Source organism: Danio rerio, chromosome 1, assembly GCF_052040795.2.
Source record: "Danio rerio strain M-AB ecotype USA chromosome 1, GRCz13ab, whole genome shotgun sequence".
Lineage (NCBI taxonomy): Eukaryota > Metazoa > Chordata > Actinopteri > Cypriniformes > Danionidae > Danio > Danio rerio.
The window spans coordinates 11734092-11761178 of NC_141021.1; the positions used below are offsets into that span (position 1 = coordinate 11734092).

The following is a 27087-nucleotide window of genomic DNA, read 5'->3' on the forward strand; positions in this document are numbered from 1 at the left end:
GAGACCCTTGTAATCTCACAAGCCGGGATGTTTTTTTTTGTAGTCCCCAAACTCTGTTCACTGTAGGCTTTGCTAAGCTAACTCTGTAAAAGCTAATGTCTCTCTTTGCATTGAACTTATATTACATATTAAATGCAGAGATGTTGTTTATGTTCACACAGCTACATTACACATCAACTAAAGTTGAAAAAATTGTATCGTAATGGACCACCCCTTTAAGACCCCGCAGACACCCTGCTTTTAAAAAAATGTGACGATATCATGATATGGGATTTAGCAATTCAGAAAAACTGTAAAAAAAAAAAAAAAGAAAAAAAAGAAAAAAAATTAACAGTTTTTGACAGTTTTCTTTTTTATTATCCAGTCATCTACGCCTCGTCAAACACTTATCAAAAGCCTCAAGAAATGTGTTGGTGCCGAAAATCAAGACCTGTATATTTCTTAAACAGTTCAATCCCAGGTCAATAATTTCATACACATTCCAAAAAACACTAATCAAAATAGGCATTCAAATACCTGCAAGTCCTGCAGAGCATCTCTCCCTCTTTCACATATGCACATGCACACACACAAGCAGACACACACACACAAACAGCTTTTGGAAATAACCACGCCTGATATCAGATCAACAGTTTAAGTTAACAATTCTGTCAAGAAAAGAAGAATTCAAGAAAAACACAACTCAAGCATTCCCTTAAAGTGACATCACATACATAAACACAGCATAAACGCAAAACAAATATGAACATATCAAGAAAATATGGTACCATATATGGATAAAAAAAGGTCCCAACTTTCTCAGCATTAGGTAAATAAGAGATGTAGAACATTTGAGCTTCATGAGGTGCCAAGTTCCGACTGTCTAATAAAAATAACGGGGTTTTTTTATATATATATATATATATATAATATTTTAGGGATATACCCAATCATTTTTGCATTTATTGCATCCCATTTAAACATTAAAGATATTTTTTATGCATAAAAGGTCAAATTTACAGAGATGTATACCACCTAAAAATATTAATACTGAAAAACTTTCTTATCTATAACAATATAATAAAGGTATTAGACAACTTACCTTAACGTAGAACCAAAACTATTGTTTAGTAAAGATGTAAAAATGAGAACACTAGAATCCATTCCAACAGCTTCCAAACTTCATTAAAGCGATCGCCCACCCAAAAATGTACTCGCCATTTACTCCCTTATTTCAAACTTTATGAGTTTCTTTTTACTGTTTAACACCAAAGAAGGTATTTTGAAGAATGCTGGAAACCGGTAACCATTGATTTTCATAGTAGGAAAAACAAACACTATGAGAGTCAATGGTTACCGGTTTGCAGCTTACTTCAAAAGATCTTATTTAGTGTTTAAAAGAGGAATAAAATTCAAACAGGTCTGGTGATTTTCATTTTTGGGTGAACTATCCCTTCAATTAAGAATATCAGAAGAAACACATGATAAAATTTTATCCTAGGAAAGATTTGATTAGTCTAGCTGCCACTATTGGATCTGAAAATGGCATTTGATCTTAGCTTAATCCTGGATGGCATTCATGGGAAAATCAGGTGTCAACTCAACGTATATCTCAGTGGTACATTTTGATGTTCAAGCGGCAGAAACAAACAAACACAAAAGAAATCAGAGTTCAGTTTTAGGCTGATTAAGAGGAACTTTCTTCTGGATCTCTTCTTCATCTGAGGTGAATCCTGCAGCTTCCATTCTCCGCTTGCTAGACTCGCTGTCAGAAATCTTGGACTTTTTCTTCTTTTTCTTTACCTTCTTCTCCTTTTTCTGCCCATCCTCACCATCTTTACCCTTCTTCTTTTTGCCTTTCTTTTTCTTCTTGTCCTCTGCGATGGCTGCCATGTCTCCTTTTTTTCCAGCCCATGTCTCCTTAAGACAGCCTGCAGCAGAGAGAGAGAGAATGTGAATGTGTTTGTGTTCGATCTCTGAGCCGCTCTGTTATTAGCAACAAGTGATCAAATCAGAGCTTTGTGTTCGGGAAGTGATGTCTTTTTCTGGCAGATCTATTTTGGTTGCTATAGCGATGGCACAGGAGCCAGCACAATGGCAAATTAATCTTCTTAACAGGAAGAAACCAACTCATGATATGAAGACAGACAGCGAATCATTTGTATCTTACAACATAACACCAGTGGTTTCACACTGGATTCAAAATTTGCAGTACTAGGGTTAAAAATGGAATAAAAGCACTGGATTTATACACTCACTGACCACTTTATTAGGTACACTTTACTAGTACCAGGTCGGATCCACTTTGGCCTTTAGAACTGCTTTAATCCATCATGGCATAGATTCCACAAGGTACTGGAAATATTCCTCAGAGATTTTGGTCCATGTTGACATGATAGCATCACACAGATGCTGCAGATTTGTCAGCTGCACATCCATGATGCGAATCTGCCGTTCCACCACAACCCAAAGGTGCTCTACTGGATTGAGGATTTGGTGACTGTGGAGGCCGTTTGAGTAAAGCCGAAACCAGTATGAGCAGATTTGACATGTTGTGCGTTAAGAGATGCTCTTCTGCAGACCTCGGTTGTAACGAGTGCTTATTTGAGCTTGAACCAGTCCGGCCATTCTCTTCTGACCTCTGTCATCAACAAGGCATTTGTGCCCACATTTTTCGGCCAATTTTCTGTAAACCCTAGAGATGGTTGTGCATGAAAATCCCATTAGATCAGCAGTTTCAGAAATACTCAGACCATTCCGTCTGGCACCAATAACCATGCCATTTCCAAGTCATTTAAATGTTTGCCATTCTGATGCTCGGTTTGAATTTCAGCAGATCGTTTTGCCCATGTCTGCATGCCTAAATGCATTGAGTTGCTGCCATGAGATTGGCTGATAAGATATTTGCATTAACGAGCAGTTGGACAGGTGTACCTAATAAAGTGGCCGGCGAGTGTATAATATGCCATATAAAATATATATTATAAATATGGGGTCTTTAGGCTTATGGGAACAGAGTGTTTGGTTTAGGGGTGTGCAGTATATTTGGTCTATGATAATATCGCGATTGTTGTTTTAGCAATGTTAGAGCTAACATTATCATGCGAGTCACTCACTTTGCAAAAAAGCAAACAAAAACAGTAAGTGCTTTCGAGAGTCTAAAAGCGTTCACTGTTGATGAAGCCTATTAAAATATATTATAACTTATCAAAGCAAAACATTTCCGGCTATGTTATAATTAGTAATATTATACAAAAAAGAGAGATCGTTTCCTAAATATCAACATGAAAATAAACGTATTATTGAATTTATTCTTCTTGTACAAGCAGGCGCAGCCACTGCAATCTTTTTGGCTGAAGACTTCTGGTCGTATTTACTTCCATTGATTTTTAGATGTTAAAAACAGCTTGTTCTGCTGCTTGTTGTTGCAAACTGATCTTTTCGTATTATATTATTCTACTTTTTATGCATACTCATAAACACATTTGTTTGTAGAGTAGTAGTTTTCAAGTAGTTTGACCATTTTCTGCCGTTTATAAACCATAGGCAACAGAATTGAAGAATAAGGTCAATACAACTCTCCTAGACTTAAACAGTTGAATTTTAGCTTAGCATAAATCACTGTAATGGTCTAATACATTAGCATATCACAAAACATAAAAACTACACCTCTAGTTACATCGTGTACTAAGACAAATGAAACATGAAAAGTGGCTATTTTCTAGGTTAATATGGCTAGGACATATATGCTATATTTTGGCGTAATAATCAAGGAACTTTGCTGCTGTACCATGGCTGCAGCAGGAGCAATGATATTACACAGCACTGTTACATAATTACTTTGCTGGGGAATATCTTCAGAGAATGCATAATATAAGCAGCAACATACGGCAACAAAGATCCTTGATTACTATCCCAGAACGAGAGTACACTGTAGTTCCTAGCCATATTAACCTAGAAAATAACTTTAAATTTTCTGTCTGTCTTAGCGCACGAATGTAACCTTCGTTCCCCGAAAAGGGAACAGAGATGTGTGTCTGGTAGACATTGCGGGAGATTGCTAGACGACCAATCACTCTAAAGAGTAAGAAAATGGGCCAATAAATGTCAAATGAATTGGCAGAACTCAGCTCCGCAGGTGCCAGCAATTAACGATTAACAGAGTATTTTTGCTGCTGTGTGCAGGGCGAGCATTAGAATTTTTGCCTGTTGAAGAGCCTCAGCTAACACACGTCTCCATTCCCTATTCGGGGAACGAGGGATACGTTCATAACCGAGACGTTACTCTTCATGGGAACCCTGACGTGTGTCTGAATGACACTGTGGGACAGTGTATGGAAAATGCCACAGCAGCTAAGCCTGTCACGCCCCTGATGTGAAGTTTGCTAAGCATAGCGTGAGCGCACTTCAGTTTCTAGTGTGAGGCTCTGAAGTGAAAATCGAGTGCTTGGTCTGCATGCGCCAGCTAATTTACTCTGTTTATGATTAATCACTGGAACCTGTGGAGATTGGCATTCATTGGCCGTTTTCTTACTCTTCAGAGTGATTGGTCGTCTAGCGTCCTGCAGTGTCTTCCAAACACACGTTAGAGTTCCAATGAAGGGGAACTACAGAAAAGTCAAGCTCTAAATAAAAAAATAATTAAAATTTATTTTTTATTTGAGCAAGATGCCAATTTTCGAATCTGATTCAGTGATTCATGCTAATCTAAGATAAGCTATATGCTGTGTATATATATATATATATATATATATATATATATATATATATATATATATATACAGTCAGACCCAGAGATCAGCAGAATAGATTAAAAATTGGTAAAACTCATCAAAATGAATCATCTTTAGAGATTGGCTGAATAGAGTAAAAATTAGTAATGTTGATGTTCTCCCTCAGCATAAATTTGTCGAGTTGTTTGTGATCTGACTGGAGCACTTTTAACTTAGCTTGGTTTAACATGAATCACAGACTCAGATTAGACAATTAGCATCTCGTTCACATTTCAGTTTCTTTTTAATATTTATCTTGTGAAATGTATTCTCCCTATACAAACAGTACATGTGAAAGAAAATGAAAATCATGCATGCATTTAAAAGCGTTACTGATAGTTCCTCATAGATACATACACTACGGCCAATTTAGTTCATTCAGTTCAACTCTACTGCACGTCTTTAGACTGTGGGGGAAACTGGAGCACCCGAAGGAAACACAAACGAACACAGGGAGAACAAACTTAACACAGAAATGCTAACTGACCCAGCCGAGGCTCGAACCAGCGACCTTCTTGCTGTGAGGCAACAGTGCTAACCACTGAGCCACCCTATCGCCCCAGAAAATCTTATTTATACATAATTATTCTGCAAAAAAGTACATTAAAACCTTTTTTTAATCCCTGAAGCCTTGCCCATTTAGTTGTACAAGTTTGTTGGCACAATGGGTGCCAGTTGTATCTCTGCTATACATGCTAAAGTACATATCTTTTAATAATACTGCTCCAATGGCCTTAAACACAGGCCCATGGAGTCTTCCACAAACCACAGCTCTTAAAAGCAATGCCGATAAAGAGATCAAGAGGTTTAGTCTGCGAGCAGTCATAATATTATGTCTAGAGCAGTTAAGCTGTTGTAAGTGGCTACAGGACGAAGTAAAACAGATGTTAGTTTCACATTACCAGTGTCCTGTCCTTTCAGCACATGTTTTTCACACAGGTAAGTGGTGAGATCTTCCTCCTGGCTGCCTTTATACCAGTCCTCGATGACGTCTTCATACTGCTCTACCATCACATCACACTGAGGGAGGGAAACAGCTGTAATATTATTTTCTGAACATACACTGCACACAGGTTTACATACACTAAGAAGTCTCTTGTTTATTTAGGCTACATTTAATTAAGATTACACTAAAACAGTAATGGATACTGCAACTTAATTTACATTAGTTTTTTAAATGCTCCTGCAATGTCAAACCTTATTTTCTGAATGTTTACTCCAAACTTTCAAGTAGTAATTAATGTAATATGCTGATTTGATGCTCAAAAATAAAACAACATCGGACTGCTGAGTATTTTGGTGAAAACTATTTATAAAGAACATTCAGAAGTGTAAAGTGTTCTTTAATGGTCCGTTTCCACCAAGCAGTACGTTCTGGTACAGGTCACCTTTATCAGGCTTGCGTTTCCACTGCCAAAAGGGTACCAATGTACCCTTTGCAACATATACAAGCACATACAGATCCTTAAAGTCTTCGATATGTTACCAATCACAGAATAACTACACACAGCATACATTTAGTCCTTATTTGGGTTCAAAAACAACACGAAACATAGCCCACAGTCAGTGCAAACCTCTCATCTGTATCTTTAATCTTCACCAGCACATGTAACCTCTTGTTGGAAAGTAATTCCATCATACCGAGTTCATAATAGTCCAAAAGGTGATGATAACAGTTAAACATAGCAGTTTGTTCATGTTTTAGGTTGCTGAGAGATTGCTCCTTTGCTTTACCGCTTCACTCTTACGTTTGTCTGTTTCTGGGATGTGGATGTGAGCCGCACTTCAATAATCATGTGCACGTTATTATAATCAGCTCACGAAGTTCGCTATTTCAAATATAGACCTGCGAGGAGTGCACACAACACAATCTTTCTGGAGAAAGTGAAACTGTTTGAGCTTTTAGAATGCCTCATAAAACAACAAGGACACGGCAGATTTTGTTCTTCTTGACTTTGTGGCAGTTCATCAAGACGACGACAAGGTTCGTATGAAGTCGGGTCAACAAATTGCTTGTTATTATATAGTATTACGATGTAATGTCTCGGCTGTGCATTTAAAAATGTTGTTTCCATTGTTTTCATTCTCCTGGCTTGTGTATGCACTAGTAATGCTTCTCTATAAACCAATAGCGTTCAGCTACGCGTTTAGCTCCGCCTTTTGGTAGCCTTTTGTCATGGACCTAGCCCTTTGCAAAGGATACCCAAAAAGTGCTATGGTTTGCTTTTAGGTACCTTTTGACAGTGGAAATGGCATTAAAAACGTACCAAACCATACCGAACAACTCAGAGGAAACGGGCCATAATTAACTGATTTGGGTTCAGGTATTACATACACATTTGTTTAGCCCATTCTGTTTCTGTTTATAGAAGGTTATTAGCTGCCTTTCTTTTACATTTATTTTATCTATTGTGTATTGATAGAAGGTTGTATTGATAATTAATATCTGATATACAAATAGAATTATAATTCTAAATATGCATATTTATTACTTTATTTTCTTTCTGTTTATAAATAAATCATTTGTTTATAACTTTTTAATTTTTTTAGTTTCAATTATTCAGTGAAGTTCTCTTAACCATTCTTTAAAAAGTGGTATCTGAATAAGGGAGTAAAATTATAGTCGAGAGACAAACTAAAGGAATTCTGTGCTCCACCCAATAGAACTTGGGTCAGGACAAGCCTAAAAAAGCAGGGGGCTATTCATTTTACGTTTTCCCAGGATTCTTTGATAAAAACAGCGTTTAAAAGATATTATTTTTAACTTTAATTTTCTTATGGTCAATCATTACTCGACAAAAAACAAAAGAACAGTTTTTTTTTAGTTATTGCAAAAATCTATAATTTGTGGTTAAATGTCATTGTGGCACATCACCAAAATTTGATAATATGTCATTATTAAATGAAAATTTAAATCCCTACACTTTGCCATTATTAAAACTACTGTGTTTTACCCATTTGCCAGCAAGTACACTGTTAAAATATAATAATATTTAGTTTTCTTACATTTTCCTAAAAACAATCTAATAGGTACAGATCAGAATAAGTATTCATGTTTATTTCTATAGCACTTTTACAATATACATTGTTTCAACGCAGCTTATCATAGAAGATCTAGTAAATTGAAAGTGTGTCAGTCCATTTTTCAGAGTTTCAGTTCAGTGTGGTTGAAATTTTACTGCTGGAAGTCCAAACACTGAAGAGCAAATCCATCAATGTGCAGCTCCACAAGTCCCGACCAAGCAAGCCGGTGGCAAGGAACACACATCACCAATTGACAAAAGTGTATGAAAAAACCTCGAAAGAAACTAGTCTCAGTTGAGCATGTTGTTTATGTTTTCATAGTTCTAAATTTTATGCTGAATGATTACAGAACATTACTTCACCTACTGTATATTTGGTTATTTTAAACATAAATGTACTTAAAAAAATCACCTTTTTTATTTAATGTAATGCAGATACTTAAATGGGCTGTATCATCCTTGATGCATGAAGCAGCACGATTATTTTAACTTGAGTGAATCTTAAAAATAACCACATTAAGGGCAAAATGTATTTATATATTCCACTGATAACCCAGATTTCTCAGTCACTCACACTCACCTGTTTTTTGAGGTCAGCCACTTCTGCACTGGTCTCATTCCACAGCTCATAGGGAATGTCCATCACCACCTTCACACCTTTATTAACCAGGTTATGCAAGGTAGAGAACGTCTCAGACATACCCTGAGCAGAAAAAAAAAGACAAATAAGAAAATGCTTCAAAGTAAAAACACACCTCCATTTTTTTAGATGCTGTTAAATTATCTGACATCACATTTATGGCATTTTTATATGAAATTGTGTTTTTTTCTTTCTTACAATAACATTTATAGTTAAGCATAATCAGTCAAAAGATGGAAACATAATTATTTTATATTACTGTATATCTGTACTGTAACATAAATGTAAAAATTAATTTATGCACCACAGGAATAAATTACATTTTACAATAATAACTACATTTATTTTCACAGAAAACTGATTTTAAATAGAAATAATAATCTATATAATGGGGCGGCGCGGTGGCCACACAGCAGAAAGGTTACTGGTTCAAGCCTCGGCTGGGTCAGTTGGCATTTCTGTGTGAAGTTTGCATGTTCTCCCCATGTTGGCATGGGTTTTCTACGGGTGCTCTGGTTTCCTACACAAGTCCAAAGAAATGCGCTATAGGTGAATTGAGTATGCTTAATTGTCTGTAGTGTATGTGTGTGATTGAAAGTGTATGGATGTTTCCCAGTCATGGGTTGCAGCTGGAAGGGCATCCGCTGCATAAAACATATATATTGAATAAGTTGCCAGTTCATTCGCTATGGCGAACCTAAATTAATAAAGGGACTAGGCCGAAAAGGAAACTAATGAAGTTATGTTTACAATTTTGTAATCAAATACATGCCACCTTCGTGAGCAGAAGATATTTAATTCAAAAACACAAACCTATCTTAATATTTCCAAACATTTAGTTAGTAGTTTAGAACAAAAATAACCTATAAAATGTCATATTTTCCAGTGCAATTATTGAAGTTGCTGGAAAAAAAATAAAAGTGGTCCCCAACCTTTGCAAAGCGATTGCTTCCATCTCTCTCTTTGTGTAGATTGTACTGCATAATCCTTGAGCAAACGTTCTCCGTCACCTCTATAAAACGAATATCACTGGAAAGTAAAAGAGACATTGCTCAGTAAAACGCATATTATTAATGTTTGTTTGACTAACACATAGGGCTGCATCAATATTTGGTTTCAGTGTCAATATAATCATTTGCAATAGTCACATCGCGAGTATGCTCAATGTTAATTCTGGATAAGAATTCATCATTTTGCGAGTGTTTTTTTTGCGAGGCCTGTGACTGTATGAGGGTTTTAGAGCCATTCAGGAGTTAGACAACGTATCATTTGTAACTTTGAAAAATGAGTATCAATTAATTTGTATTGAATTGTTTATTAAATGAAGATTATGCAGTATTATTTTACATTTCATTATCAGAGTTGGGTTTAACACGTTACACAGTAACACGTTACTGTATTCTAATTACATTTTTGAGGAATAAGCAATATGTAATGAATTACATTTTACATTTGTGTAATTTAATTACAGTAATTAAAGTCAAGTTAGTTACGTTACAAATATAATATTTAGAAGAAAAAATGCTTCTTTTAAATCACGTTTTCTGCTGCAGCGTCAGTTAATTAGCATGCGCTTTCAAATTGCTGTAGATTGCGAGCTGAAATGGTTGCTGTCGAGAGTGGATGTTTATTCAAGTGGAAATACAGACATTACTTTGATTTCATTGAGCGTAAATAAAAAAATATTGCTGTGAATGCAGTCTATGTTCAGTCTCTAAAGAACTTTCGACCGCTTTTAACTCGACCTGCAACTTGTTCAAACATTTAAACAGAAATCATTTTAAGACAATACTCATCACCAAGAAGGACAGTTCTCTTCTAAATGCCTCCTTTTGTGTAAAAAAAAATATACAAACAGGATTGGAAAAAGTAAATGATGAGAGAATTTTAAGTTTTAGGCGAACTCTAAGTATTTTGAATAGGTCAAGCTGCTGTGATCAACCCATTGTGATGTTTTTCAGTGAATATTAAATTACTGAAAGAGCTGCAGTTTTTGTATTTTTGTAGGTATATTTTATATGTTTTAAAAGTAACTTCAAAGTAATTAGTAATCTGATTACTTTTTACATGAAGTAATTAGTAATGTAATCAATTTACAATTTTCCAGTAGTAATCAGCAATTTGTAATATATTACTTATTAAAAGTAAATTAACCAACACTGTTCATTATTCAATTGCTCTATGCCTGAATACATTTCATCTCTTCAGAAAACAATAAAACACTGTTAATTTAATTAGCATATGTTTCTTTATTGAATTTATCTATGCTTGTAGATTGTTTACTTATAGTTTATGCACTCACCACCAGAATTATCCCAATCAAAAATTCTTTCCAACAGTTATTCAATTCATCTAGTGAAACTGTATTCACATCACAATTTATAAATCACAGAATAAAAAATATAACAATGTTAAATTTCTTAAATATTGTGCAGCCCTACTTCCACATATCTATCAAGAATCCTAATTATATCACTTTGCAATAAAGCCCAAAAGATACTCACGATTTGACATATTTGATTGGCGGTGCCCCTTTATCATCCAGGAAGCGGTAGTTGGTATCAATGACTTCTTTTGTTTTTCCAGTCTCGTCAAATGCTGACTTCATCTCAATACTCACAAACTTGCACACTACAAAAATACACAGAACATATTCAGAATTAGAAAATCAAAGAGGAACAGAAAGTTGCTATGTGTCAAATCCTAGTATCATGTCTACATAGACAATACAATTAGTCTGTTTAAACACTCAAAACAGGCAGTCTATTTAGGGAGCACACTAGTTTTTGAGACACAACCAGTGAAGCCGTTAAAAAGAGGAAATCTGCTTTTGTTTTCCACAGATGCATTTATGTAAATTAAATAGTTTGAATTTTTAATGATTATTACATGTAATTAATAATTAAAATGTAATGGCAATATTTAGCATACCACAATATATTGTAACATGATATCTAAAATATATGGCGTATCAGGTACTGAAATCAGTTTAATGTTTCACAGCTTCATAAGTATACATTAAAATTATTTACTTATATCTGTTATGAAATTTAAAACAAAAGATCTTAGATTTAGATAGCTGTTATTAACATAACTTAACCTGACATTATATCAAACCCCTCACATTGAGTAAAATATGTATGCAAGATCGCTCAAGAAGTTGTCACGCACAGAAAATCCTTAATATAAGATATTATGATGGAGATTTAAGGTAAAATGTGCACCCATTACAAATAAACACAGCCTACCTTCACATTTATTTGGCAGATGCACCCATTCATCATCCCCGGTTTTACTGGCGGCTCTGGCACTTCCGAGAAACAACACGACACTGATAAAAACATTCATTTTTTGTTAGTGGTAAATATTTACAACGAGCAATACTAAAACCCCGGGCATGCTTATCAAATAGCCGCTATTTCTTCTAAAGCTTCACTTCCGCTGTGGCAGGTTGACGCAGACGCTACGAGAAGTGGACCAATCAAGAGCGCCGAAGTGGCATGAGGGAGCCAGTGATAAACGAGGGCGGGGTCGCGACGTCACGTAATCATGCATGAGATGTTTGTGTGATGCGTTGAAAGGTTTTGACAGTGAAACAAGAGAATTAAAAATTACCTGAATTCTAAAGGCAAAATTTGAAGCATCATCCCTGAATTAGGTTTTGACTAGGTGGGTCATCTTTTTTAAGATGCAATTTGAGGTGTAATAACATTTTGATATTAAGAAGTTGCCAATTAAACTTTCCTCTTTTCATAAACAGGTTCACTATGGATGCTTATTTATAACTAACTTATAAGCATATTTTTCGCTCCACATAAATTAGTGATACAGCATGAAACAACAAATGTAAAACCTTAAAAATAAATTAAAATAGAATTGATAAATAGAAATTGGTATAATAATGATATTATATTGGTGAGACAGTTATTCAAATGTACAACTTTTTAATTATTGTCCTAATTATTACAAGATGCCCATTACTGCTAAAGAGTGTTCAATAGTCTTTAATGCAATTCCTAGTGGACTTGTTCAGCTCTTATGTGGTAATATGTCCTCTGAATCCAATCTTTTACATACCAATCAGTTAAGTATCATTCATTTTCTTTTCGGATATGAACCGTCAACTTATTCATCACCCACCAGTTATGTATCAATAGTGTAAAAGTATAGACAATAACTTTTACATTAAAAAGTTATGCAGAACCACATTGTTGCCTAAGTACAAACCTTTTTTTGCATCTTTTGCATCGTCTTATTTACTCATAAATATTTTGGAAAAATGAAAGAAAAGAAACTTGTTTATTTGATGTATTGTTTTATTCTGATAATGAGAACTTGAATTGTAAAGGACAATGTATTTTTATTTTGGTTATGTTATGAGGGGAAATGCCATACTCATGTTAACCAAACTTTTTCCATTTTGTGAATGACCAAATTATATGTAAATCTTTTAGAACAATCACAAAACAAAAAAGCACCGAAAAAATGTCAAGCTCTGAAAACATTTAATTTATTTAAATGTATATATTTTTATGTTTTCCCGTTCAGAAAACTATTTAAATATTTAATACCTCTTTTGCATTGAATTAATAAAAAATAAATAAAATAAAGCATTTTAAGGTTACGATTGACAACAATATGTTTAAGAAAGAAAGAAAGGGTAAGCAAATGTTTTCAGAATATTGTTGAAATTTCTTGAAATGGATTATATATATATATATATATATATATATATATATATATATATATATATATATATATATATATATATATATATATATATATATATATATATATATATATATATATATGAGGTAAATATATAAGAAGTAAACAAAAATACAAGTAAACTAAATTATGATCTCAATCTCAAATTACTACCAAGTAAATTAAAGGAATAGTTCACCCAAACATTTCAATTCTGTCATCATTTACTCTGCCTTAATTTTTTTCTTCTTCTGCTGAACACATTTAAGTTATTTTGAAGAATGTTGGAAACTGAACATTGATATCCATCGTAGGAAAAGAAAAAAAAAACTATGGAAGTCAATTGTAGCCGCTATTCTTCAAAATAAATTCCTTCGTGTTCGACAGAGCAAATAAACACACATTAATTTGGAACAAGTCAATTGTGAGTGAGTGAATGATGACAGAATTTTATATTTTGAGGTAAACTATCCATTTAAATGTGGAGTGGTTGTGCAATAGAAGTGCTCAAACACTAGAGGGCAATACACTCCACGTCATTTATATTCAACATCGCACTCATAAATTAGCATGTCATGTTTACCAATTACTACAGTGTCAGTGTTGGCTAATCTCACCCCTGCCAAAAAAAAAAAAAACACTCAGGAACGTTTGTTCTGTCATCCACAAATTACCTCACATGCAAAATCCAGCTACATTAATCCACCTTGATTAACTTCACCTACTGTATGCCCTCAGACCATACTGAATATGCCGTTAATAAAGAGAGTTATTGAAATGCATGGCAGAAATCCTTGTTTATCTGAATTTACCTTTAAAAAAAACGAGAGAGAGAGAGAGAGAGAGAGACACACACACACACACACACACACAGAGAACTGATTTATAGGCATCTCCTGCCATCACTGGGATTATTTGAGGAGACTGAAGGAGATTGGATGTATTTTTTGGACAGTGTGCTGTAGTTTAACCTGAGCATCAGACGTCAACACTTCCAAGGGCACATTTTTTTTTTTTTTTTTTTTTTGGTAACATGACTTGCATTTGCTTTGAATAGGCAAGCTAGTATAAAACATATCATTAATGACTGATATATGATGCAATACCAAGGGAGAATATAGAGTTTATACACCTACAAAAACAAAAACAAAGAGTAAATCAATAAAGTTATGTGTGCTTTAAGTAAAAGATCATTTTAGTGTTTCATTCTTCATGCCACGGTGCATTTAAAATAAATAAGTAATAATAAAATGAAGATAATATATTTAATAAAATCCGCAATAAATTCTTATTAGGTATGAAAAGAATATCATTTGATTAGAATGTAATTTGCGTGTAAAATAATAAAATACAGCAATAAAAATAAAAGCAATACAGCCCAATTCTGATGTTTGCTGCTCATAATGAATAAACTTGCTATAACACTTCCTAAAAATTGCAATTATACGTAATTGCTGCATTTATTGTTGGTTTTGCAGTGAAAAAAATAATAATAATCATGCATTTATGTAATTCTTTAACACTTTTTAGGCTGTGATGCTCAATATTGAAGCAGCAAAGATTTTTCAGCATTGATGTTAATCTGAAATATTTCTCCAGCATCAAATCAGCACATTAGAATAATGGCTTCTAAAGGATCACAAGACAATCAAGACTGCAAGAAAAAAAAAAAAAAAAAAAAAAAAATATATATATATATATATATATATATATATATATATATATATATATATATATATATATATATATATATATATATACATATATATACACACACACACACACACACACACACACATACACTCACCGGCCACTTTATTAGGTACACCAGGTTGGACCCTCTTTTGCCTTCAGTACTGCCTTAATCCTTAGTGGCATAGATTAAACAAGGTACTGGAAATATTTTTCAGAGATTTTGGTTCATATTGACATGATAGCATCACGCAGTTGCTGCAGATTTGTCGGCTGCACATCCATGATGCTAATCTCCTGTTCCTCTACAAGGTGCTCAATTGGATTGAGATCTGATGACTGTAAAGGCCACTTGAGTACAGTGAACTCATTGCCATGTTCTAGAAACCAGTCTGTGATGATTCGACATGGGTTGTGTTCATGACATGGCACATTATCCTGCTGAAAGTAGCCATCAGTAGCTGGGTACACTGTGGTCATAAAGGGATAGACATGGTCAGCAATACTCAGTTGGCTGTGGCATTGACAGGATTCTCAATTGGTAATAATGGGGCCAAAGTGTGCCAAGAAAATATTCTCCACACCATTATACCACCACCAGCCTGAACCGTTGATACAAAGCAGGATGGATCATTGCTTTCATGTTGTTAATGCCAAATTCTGACCCTACCATCCGAATGTTGCAGCAGAAATCTAGACTCATCAGAGCAGGCCAAATTTTAACAATCTTCTATTGTCTAACTTTGGTGATCCGGTGCCAATTGTAGCCTCAGTTTGCTGTTCTTAGCTGACAAGAGTTCCCCGGTGTGGTCTTCTGCTGCTGTTGCCCATCTGCCTCTAGGCTTGACGTGTTGTGTGTTCAGAGATGCTCTTCTGTGTACCTCGGTTGTAACAAGCGGTTATTTGAGTTACTGTTGCCTTTCTATCAGCTCAAACCAGCATGGCCATTCTCCTCTGACATCAACAAGGCATTTGCACCCGCAAAACTGCCGCTCACTCAATATTTTTTCTTTTTTAGACCACGCTCGTTAAACCCTAGAGATGGTTGTGCGTGAAAATTTAAACAGTTATATAAAAAAGTTTCATTATTTTCCAAGTAAGTGACAATTGGATACAGCTATTGTAGCACGAATCAATCCCCATATATTTCCGATAATGTTTTAAAGTATATTTTTTAAATAAAAAGGACAGAGTTGCAGCCAAGCACAACTAAAAGCAGAGCATATATCTATCATTTATATCTTGTCAAAATAAAAAAAAACAGTCATCAGCAACAGCAGGGTTATTTAGCTTTATTGAATCTGCATATTCGGCATTCCCTTGAGTTCAGTTTCTGGCTGTCGAAACTACTTTTTTTTAAATCTTCGTCGTAAGTTCACACATTTCCAAGGAAAAGTAGAAACTAGTAAGAATCATACAAGAGGAGCATGTATTTCATTCAAGTGTTTACATAAGCATTTACAGCGCCTTGCCAAAAGTAATCAGGCCTTGACCAATTCTGTCATGTTACTGGATTACACAGTCCCACACTGCAGTTTGTGTTCTGTTATGTTGCATTTCAAAGCCCCGAATCTAATTTATTAAAACAAAATTGTTTTGACATTCCGCACATTTTAATATTTCTCAAATACTGCTATTTTTGTTGGATTTGCAGCACATCCGAAAATTATTCATAGCGCTTCACTTTTTCCATATTTTTTTTATGTTACAGCCTTATTCCAAAATGGTTCAAATTCATTTGTTTCCTGAAAATTCTACACACAATACCCCTTAATAACAAATAAATGTTTAAAAAATGTTTTTTCTTAAATTGTTGCAAATTTATGAAAAATAAAAAACCTGAAAAATCACATGTACATCAGTATCAACAGCCTTTGCTGTGAAGCTCTAAATTGAGCTCAGCTACATTCTGTTTCCACTGATCATTCTTGAGATGTTTCAGCAGCTTAATTGGAATTCACCTGTGGTAAATCCAGTTGATTGGACTTGATATGAAAAAGCATACACCTTTCTATATAAGATCCCAGGGTTGACAGTGCATGTCAAAGCACAAACTAAGCATGAAGACAAAGGAATTGTCTGTAGATTTCCAAGACAGGATTGTCTCGAGGAAACAAGGCTGGGGAGGGTCACAGAAAAATTCCTCCTGCTCTAAAAGTTCCAATGAGCACAGTGACCTCCATTATCCATAATTGGAACCACCGGGACTATTCCTAGAGCTGGTCGGCCATTTAAGCTGAGAAAATGGGAGAGAAGAGCCTCAGTCAGGGAGGTGATCAATAACCCGATGATCACTCTGTCTGAGCTCCTGCATTCCTCTGTGGAGAGAGGAGAACCTTACAGAAGGACAACCATCTGTGCTGCAATCCACATATCAGGATTGTATGGTAGAGTGGCCAAATGGAAGCCAGTCCCCGCCTGGAATTTGCCAAAAGGCATCTGAAGGACTCTCAGATCATAAGAAACAAAATTCTCTGGTTTGATGAGACTAAAATTGAACTCTCTGGAATAAATGCCAGGAGTTACATTTAGACAGAACCAGGCACCGCTCATCACCAGGCTAATACCATCCCTACAGTGAAGCATGGTGGTGGCAGCATCATGCTGTGGGGATGTTTTTCAGCAGCAGGAACTGGAAGACTAGTCAGGATAGAGGGAAAGATGAATGCAGCAATGTACAGAGACATCCTGAATGAAAACCTGCTTCAGAGTGCTTTTGACCTCAGACTGGGGCGACGGTTCATCTTCCAGCAGGACAATGACCCAAAGCACACCGCCAAAATATCAATGGAGTGGCTTCACAACAACTCGGCGAACGTTATTGAGTGGCCCAGCCAGAGCCCAGAACTAAATCCTATTGAACATCTCTGGAGAGATCTGAAAATGGCTGTACACCTTTGCTTCCCATCCAACCTGATAGAGCTTGAGAGGTACTGCAAAGAGAAATGGGCAAAAATTTCCAAAGACAGGTGTGCCAAGCTTGTGGCATCTTATTTTAAAAGACTTAAGGCTGTAATTGCTGCCAAAGGTGCATCAACAAAGTATTGAGCAAAGGCTGTGAATACATATGTGCATGTGATTTTTCAGCTTTTTTATTTTTCCTAAATTTGCAACAATTCCCAAAAATCTTTTTTTCACAGTGTCATTATGGGGTATTGTGTGTAGAATTTTGAGCTAATAAATCAATTGAATCCATTATGGAATAAGGCTGTAACATAAAACATGTGGAAAAAGTGAAGCGCTAAGAGTACTTTCCGGATGCACTGTATATTAATACTTACCAATAATTATCATATGATGCAATATATACCACATTTTATTCATATTTCTTTAACATAAAGCAACGCCAAATTGAAATAACAGCATCTCCAATGCCATATCTAGAATTGAATATAATATCAGAGTTGGTTAAATGTCTGAATATTTTTGCAAGGCACTGTACATGGTTCGTCAGCATTCATCATCGCAGAGCAGGGGGATGTCTTATTCGATGCATGTCCCTGGACATCTCCCCCATACCTGATTATTATAATATACTAATTAATATTCACATACAGTAGTATAAAGTAAGCAGTCAAAGAAAAAAAAAACAGCTCCAAAAAACCGTTATAATATGTATAAATAAGGTCTCGTCTAGACTAAAACAGTCTTGAAATTAAAATCATTTGTACATGCTATATTCAAAATACAAAAATAAGATTTCAGTCATGTTAGATTCTAGCATAACTTCAGCCCTCCGGGTGCATAACACAAGTAATGTCATACTATGATGTGCACGTATCATAGCAATAAAGTGAAAAAGCTTCACCGGGTGAGTGCCAGCGGCTCACTGAAAAAAACAAACAAATCTATTCTGTTCCATAAACATACACTGTAGATCCATATCAGATGCATTTCTTTCATATTTTCCACATTTGTGATGCACGATGAGTTAAACAACAATAACTGGTTTGGTTTAAGGTGAAATTCAACATGAATTTGCACACACAACTTAAAATATTGAAGTGAAATGAAATAATGAATGTTAAAGAATAGGGTGACTGCTGCTACAGAATGGACTGTTTATGATGTTTCCTGATTAAATTAAAGGTTTTTGTTTTTACCTGTTAAAAAGAATAATTCTAAATGCTAACTTGATATTGTTCGGCAATTGTCCTATTATAAAGATTATGATCAAATCTGAGCACAAATTAATTTATATTACAAATTAGGTAAGATTTGTGTCATGGCAGTAGCAAATATATTTGGTTGTAAATTTAGTTTGTGTTTTAATTTAAGTTGAAATTTAAACTATTTTAACTGCTAAAATGTTATGAAAATACGTTTTTTCTTGCTCATACACTTACTTAGTACTTTTAAAATAAAAGTGCTTAAAGGTGCAGTAGGTGATGTATCCGGCATAATGTTGTTGAAAACACAGTCCCTCCCCTGCCATTCAACCCACTAGATCTTGTCATCCGCTAGTTAGAAAACTGTTTGCTTAGTGGTTGGCCGGCAGGGTGCAGAAATTACACTTATCACTACATGCTTACTACTTACTACTTACATGCTATTTCAGAGCGAATATTCTGAGTAGCACCGTATACAATATAGGGAGCGCGCCACAGGCTGTCATTGTTCAAAAATGTGTGTGTATATATATATATATATATATATATGTATATATATATATGTATATATATATATATATATATATATATATATATATATATATATACATTAATAATATATTATCATATTATAATATTATAATTAGGTTTTGTTGTTAAACTAAATAAAAATCGACATCATTGACATGGGCGCCGCTAGGAAAGGGTGGGATGAAGTTAAGACGATTCAAAGGGTCCGTGCTTTTTGAGCCGCCAGAGATATTGTTAGGGCTTCACGACAACCCTCCCCCCCTTAATTTTTATTTGCGACCACCTCCACCCACCCCGTTCTTCACTTTCGTCCACTATACCCCGGAAGAGTGGAGTGTGGGGGTTTGGATGAGATTGCTGAGGGGGCACTGTCATTCATTTTTGAGGGGCACTTTTTTATCCAAGAGAAGGTTGAGCCCTATTTGTGCACGTCTGCCCCCTAGCCTTCACTTTCATCCGCGACATCCCTACCCCATCATCGGCACCCCTGATTATTGATGATGTAAAAAAATCCCTTATGAAACTGAAAATAGCCCCATCAATCTTTCGTCGGAAAATTTTAGTGGCTGAACAACACTTCTGTGCATATAACCCATTCATAACAACACAATCTACATCAGCTTTGGGGGACTAAAATAGTTTTAAAAACATCACCTGTCTAAAAGAAACACTTCGGCCACCGTGTCGTCCTTCATCCAGTGAGCAAAAGTAACTCCAACATTGATTCAGCATTTGTTTTTACCGCTGTCACTCTCTATCTTTCTCTCTTGTCGGCACATGCGGAAATGGTGGATCTACATGAACGGCTGGGCAGATGCACAAATCTACATTTGTTGACAGACAGTTTGGGCTACTTATCAGAATTAAGCTGCGGTCACACTAGACTTATCCCCCCACAGACTTCCATTCATAAGCACGCGAATGCAGCAGATCGGAAACGCAAGCTCGTGCGCCAAGTTTAGCAGTTCGCTTTATTGTAAAGTTCAAGCGTGGTGAACTCTGACCTGCGAAATCACATCACGTGATTGAGACCAATCAAAGGTCAAATCATGACCTCTATGGACAGAAATTAAAAACATGGACCAATTGTTTGCTTTTTTAAATGTCCAATCATCTTGTTCAATCCCGCCCCTTTTCGCAGCGTCGTACAACAGAATTTCGCATGCACAAACTTTAATGTGACCGCGGCATTATGCAAATTGTCAGCCCGACAAATTTTAATTAAATGAACATTTTTTAGTCCTATGCCTTACCCAGAATATGAAAATACATTTAAACACATTTACTTTAATCATTACTAGTGGAATGAGAAGAGACTTTCAACCGGTACAACAAAACATGTTTCTGATGACAATCACCTACTGCACATTACATGCACTTCTTTTAAAAGCTGTACTGATTTTTTCGCACAACAATGCATTAATTATGATTAATCATAGATGATACCAGACGGAATCTGCAGACGTTTTTTGGTAAAAACGTAAATTTTGGTAAAAATCTGCGGATTTCTGCAGAATTATTTTGAAAGTATCATAACAAAAACCTTAATATGTGAAATAAAGAATTATATATTTTTAACTTTTATTTAATGTTTAAAATGCAAATCTAATTACTTTCACTTTATTTGGTTAACAAAGCAAGTCTCTCATATAATATCTCTAATAAAAGACAGAAAATATTACTTTACAAATTGCATTGTACATTAATCAGATGAACATTTTCATATTAGTCAATAATATTACTGTAATTTACTTAAAAACTGAATAAATATAGATTCACACACATTTACTCAGGTAAATAAACAGAATTAATGATGGGCTAAAATTCTGACGAAAATCTGCGGAAAATTCTGACGAAAATCTGCAGAATTTTGCGTGCGCAGATTCTGTGTGGGCCTAATCATAGACCACCGTACAATTAATCGCGATTTTTAAAATGAATCATTGTCCAGCACTGATATTTTCATATAGAAAGCTGGCACTGACACATTTGTGCAATGTCAGAGCAGGGTGGTGCTTTTTGTACATAAAGGCCAAGTTTTGCATTTCAAAATGTGCAAATTTGTCAGTTCTTGGAATTCATTGTTATAACCTTTTAAATGAATGTTAAATATACATAACATTCATAATGAGATGTAAAAAGGCTAATATTAATAGCCTGCACAATCAATGTGACATTGTCCAATAATATCAGTCAGCTTAAATACAAGGAATCTTGATGAAGACAGATGATGGAACATTCACTAATAAATAACACATAATCATATCAGGAATATGTATTAAGGAAATAAATAATCATCTTCATGTTAATTTTAAACAAAAGCATAGTTCACCCAAAAATGTACTGTTCCTCTCTGATAATCTCTCGGCTTTTCACATTTATCAGAAGCATAAGCTGTTAAAAATGATTTACAAAATGACTTTTGGATTGATCTGCTTTTTCAGATTCGTGTGGCTGTTAAATCACCACATGACCTTGCTGTTTGTCGTGTAATTCGGCTGGGGAATTTTACGCAGGCGGTGAGAGGAATACACCAACATCCTGGAGTCAGGTGGCAATAAACATCATCAACTAGCCCCTGTAAACAGAAAAAATCCCTTGCATCTCTCTGGGAAAACACTACCTTCTGAATAGGTTAGAATGGTCATTTCTAAAACTTTTGTTTTTTGCATTCCTATTTACCACAATAGCAAAATAATAAATAAAAATCCACAATAGAGGTTAAGTTTTTCCTGAACATTGAGATTATGTTGTTCAGAAGTAAGAAAGGTGTTAAATTTGCCAGCAAGCATTATATTAGCAACACCCACTAAACTATTCAATCATTAATTTTCCTCCAGCCTAGTCCCTTATTTATTAGCAGTTGCCACAGTGGAATGAACCGCCTACTATTCCAGCATATGTTTTACGCAGTGGATGCTTTTCCAGCTGCAATCCAGTACTGAGAAACACCCATACACTCTTCTATTCATACACACACTCACTTATCCGATACACTAAGGCTAATTTCTGTACCCGATTCACCTATAATGCATGTCTTTGGACTGTGGGGGAAACTGGAGCACCCGGAGGAAAACCACACGAACACAGGGAGAACATGCAAAGACCACACAGAAATGTCAACTAACCCAGCCGGGACTGAATCAGCGACCTTCTTGCTGTGAGGCGACTGCTTATTGCTGAACCACCATGCCGCCCCTAAACAACTAAAACATTTATTGACTCATTTTCTTTTCGGCTAAGTCCCTTTAGAAGTAACCACAGTGGAAGGAATCGCCAAGGTATCCAGCATATATTTTAGGCCCTCCAGCTGCAACCCATCACTGGGAAACACCCATACACACTTACATTTACACTCATACACTACAGAACATTTTGCTAACCCAATTCACCTATAGCGCATGTCTTTGGACTGTGAGGGAAACCAGAGCACCCGGAGGAAACTCACAGAAACATGGGAGGAACGTGCAAACTCCTCACAGAAACGCCAAGTGGCCTAGTAAGGCCTCAAACCAGTGACCTTCTTGCTGCGAGGTGACTTCTAACCACTGAGCCACCGTGCCACCCCCACTAAACTAGTTTTCTGCAATTATATGCAAAGATAATAAATCACAAGTGTAATAAATGTACTTTATAGAAAGTCAAAGGCTAAATTATTAGAAACTTCAATTATTTTTCAAATATTTCCCAAGTGACATCTAACAGAACAAGGTCGTTTTTAGATTGGCCAGAATTAAGCCGTTTTGTTACAAATATTGTTAAAAATGCTTTTGTATTATGAAATAATACAGCAAAATCAGTTAGTGGAACAAAACCCTTTATGAGACAAGGGTCTGTTAATAATGATTTTTGGGTGAACTATTCCTTTAAAGGTGCAGTAGGTGATCTTCCACAATGCTTACAGCTTATCTCTCAATCACAGTCCCTCCGCCTTGACTAGGCGGAATAGCAGTATTTACTTGTGTTTTGTTGTTAAACTAATTAAAATCTACATTATCGATGCTGTAAAAGGTCCCTTATGAAACTGAAAATAGTCTTATCAATCTTTCATCGGAAGATTTTAGTGGCTGAACAACACTTCTGTGAAGATATAACCCATTTGTAACAACAACATCTAACGTTACATCAGCTTTGCGTGAAGCTAAAACAGTTTTAAAACAGAACATTACCTGTCTAAGAGAAATCCTTCAGCCATTGTGTCATCCTTTCTCCAGCGTGCAAAGGTAACTCCAATATTGACCTAGGTTTTTAAAAAGTTTTGATTTAGCAGATTTTTACCGATCGTAAACCTCCAGCAGTCGGTGGAGCTTCGTACAAAAGGCTGCGCAGTTGTTCAAATCTGCATTTTCTGACAGAAAGATTGGGCTACTTATCGGAATTATGAGAGATGTCGGTCCGACTCTATTTAATTAGATGAACATTTTTGTTTTTGTTACCCAAAATATAAAAATACAAATAAGTACATTTAGGTCATTTACTTTAATCATTACTATTAGACTTTGAAGAGACTTTCAACCAGCACAACAACAAATGCTTCTGAATACAATAACCTACTGCACCTTTAAGACAGGAGTGTCCTAACTCGGTCCTGGAGGGCCGGTGTCCTGCAGATTTTAGCTCCAACTTGCCTAAACACACCTGCAGGATATTTCTAGAAAGCCTAGTAAGAGCTTGATTAGCTAGACCAGGTGTGCCTGATTGAGGTTGGAACTGAACTTTGCAGGACACCGGCGCTCCAGGACCAAGTTTAGACACCCCTGCTTTAAGAGCACTTTCTCACTTGGCTCATATGGACTGTTTGTTACAGAACCTGGTGCTTTTGGTTGATTCGTTTGGTTAGTTTTGTCCAAAAAGGAACTTGATTGGTGTTAGAAAGCATCACAACTCAATCCACCAAGTGATATCATATTTCATAACGAGAAATGTGTTGCATAAAAAGAGAGTCTCATTCTGCAAGTTAGCACATCTTAATTGAAAACCATTTCCTCTTCCTCAAGCATTACAACTACACTGTCCTGACAGAGCCTTAATTCCTGCTCTAACTGTTTAATAAGGTATATATCATGTTAGGGATTTAAAGGGCACCTATTTTACCCCCTTTTCTAGATTTTAGTCTTTTGTGTCTCCAGAATGTGTCTGTAAAGTTTCAGCTCAAAACACCCATTAGATTATTTATTATACCTTCCAGAATATTTGGTACTGTCTGCTTTAATCACTTTATAGCTGTTTTTGTTGCCTGTGCCTTTAATGGTAGTTCTCCCTGCCCACAGTTTCCACGTGCCTGTCAGAGTGTGCCTCAATCTCCACCTCGGCTGCATTAGATAAACAGCACAGTGACAAACATAAAGGCACATCTCACGTAAAAAAAAAAAAACTACAGTAAGAAATTTCTCAAGGATTATTAATTTGATGTATTTCTTGTGGCATTAATTCAAGCCTTTCTGCAATGATGAGTCAAACACAATGCTGTTACAAAGTTCACACACACAGCGGCGCATTTACCTTGCCACTGTTTTTGCATGCAAATATGACAGGATACATGGTAATATCCACTGCTATATGGACATCCATTAAGTTCATGTACAAAATAAACCTGATTTAACATCCAAAAAACCGGGATTGAAGCGTCTTCTTTTATAACTGTACTGACTGTGGTGATGATTTACAGTGATTTTACTGTCTTTATTATAAACATGCACTGCTTTAAAAACGTTTTAAACTTGTAAACTCATTTTTGATCACATTTGATGATGATTGATGATCACAGAGCGCTGAACAGATCTTTTAAGCCCAGTTGCTTTGCGCACATCATGGCTTGTTGATATGATTATACAGTATGCGTTACTACGAAGACATGTTAATATGAGGCTGTCAATCAATTCGGTGGGCTGGTAAACCACACTTCTACATCACATTGCGGTGGGCCTTAAAATGCGAGGGATTTGGATCTTATTTTAACACCAAGAAATTTCAAAAAAGAGACTTATTGTCTTTATATCACCCCAATATAACTGTGAACAGACTATACCTACACACAGTTCTGTCCAAACAGCCTAAAAAAGATGATTTGATCATAGGTGCCCTTTAATTAAATACATAATTAATCAGTAAGAGCAGAAATGATGGCTTTTACTTACCTGTTTGCCAGGTTTTGATAATAACACCATCCTGCAATTGCTGACCTAGAAAAGCCCTACATTAGCCTATTTGTGGTATTCCAACAAAATGTGGGCAGTCAGGAGTAGTAGTGGTCAGTGAGGGAGCCATTTTAATCTGTGGCCTGATTAAAACAGCTACAGATAAAGCCACAATGAGGTGAACTTTCAATCTATTTTGACCGATGGCAGGTGCACTAATAAGGGGAGAGTTGTACTCTTTGAACCAAACCAAAAAGAAGATGCAAATCAAATGATGTCCCTGTTTTGGAACGAAACAAACAATCTACTGGTACTGGAAGATGTTATGTAATGAAGACAAAGATGCAGCCTGGCCTACGTCCTCCTGCTATGCTGATCGTGGCACTTTTCTGTCCCTTCTGAATCTATCGCCGTCCATTGTTTCATTTACTCATCCCATCTGTCTCACAAATGACTTTAGATTTGGTTAAATCTCAGAGAGAAATGACAAATATTGCAGCAGCAAACGAAAGAAACAAAACAAACAGAAGGATCGGTTGTCGTTAAGGTAATAGTTATTGATCTCATTGATGATTATTGTTATTATCAAAGTGCTGTACAGTACAGACTAGCAATACTATAGCTGCGTGGTTACCGAATCGTCCTGTTCCGTAACCCAGCAGGAGGAGGAGTGTGGCATTTGTCCAACGCAGGGCCCGACCAATCCCTGAAACACGTCCTCGTTTGAGTCCAGGAGGCGGGAGCTGGAGGCGGAGAAACTGGAAGCACAGTGCAGGGAAGAAGGTGGCGACAGAGGTCCTAATGTTAGTAAAACATCCCTCCCGTTAGCTCTCTGTCCATTGGTCGACATTCCAACACCACTTCCACCAATGCCAATGCCACCCTCATTTAAAGTTGCCACCTGATTAAGGTTGGTCTCACTTCTGGTGACAGGGCCGTCGCCCCTGGTAAAGCCCAAGTCATGCCAAGCCCCGGGCGGATGAAGCAAACCATCTGAGATAGTGTAGGTTGCAGCGGTAACGCCTGTGGGCTGCGGGAGGTGGCTGCCCATGCGAGAAAACAGCAGTCCGAGCCGTCTGAAAGAGTTCTTCTTGGAGCTCGAGAAGCGGGAAAATCGCCTCCAAGTCCGTGAAAGTGCTGGAGCTCTCGCTGGAGCCACTGATGAGAGGGAAGAGGAGGGCGAGGGGTTCTTCCTCAGTCCATTGATCTTTGGTTTACCCTCTCTCGTCGTCCCAGCGGCCTCCATTCCAGAGATGGAGTGGAAGAGGGCAGACACCCCGTACGATGGATCCGAAGGTGTGATGGTTTTGAAAGAGACGCCCTTGGCTCCGATGCTGCTCCCGTCACTGTGATGACAGGCTTCGCCGTCGTCGCTGACCTCGTCTCGAAGTGTGGCCTCGCTGCTGGATGAATAGTTCCGCCGAGGAGGCTTTCGGTTGCCAAGAAGGTCTAAAACCTCGTAGCGGAAGCTGGAAATGTCCTGTTTTAGCTCCTACA

At 36.3% G+C, this 27087-nt stretch overlaps 2 protein-coding genes across 17 annotated transcripts in view; both read right to left on the reverse strand.

Annotated features, from left to right (window-relative positions):
- Positions 1 to 944: 944 nt before the first annotated feature.
- cnpy3 (canopy FGF signaling regulator 3) lies at positions 945 to 11840 on the reverse strand. The gene is given in 6 exon segments (NM_001039805.2): positions 945 to 1910; positions 5654 to 5771; positions 8355 to 8477; positions 9347 to 9443; positions 10919 to 11045; positions 11663 to 11840. Coding segments are annotated over 6 exon segments (831 nt in total). The 5' UTR covers positions 11763 to 11840; the 3' UTR covers positions 945 to 1644.
- Positions 11841 to 16085: 4245 nt separating this feature from the next.
- Positions 16086 to 27087, reverse strand: part of trpc5a (transient receptor potential cation channel, subfamily C, member 5a) — a 146338-nt gene continuing 135336 nt past the window's right edge. For 10 of the 16 annotated variants that reach the window (XM_087235771.1, XM_087235772.1, XM_087235776.1 and 7 more), the window contains one exon: positions 25041 to 27082. In XM_087235771.1, the coding sequence (XP_087091897.1) occupies positions 26207 to 27082 (876 nt within the window). In that variant the 3' untranslated portion in view covers positions 25041 to 26206. 16 annotated transcript variants of the gene reach the window in all.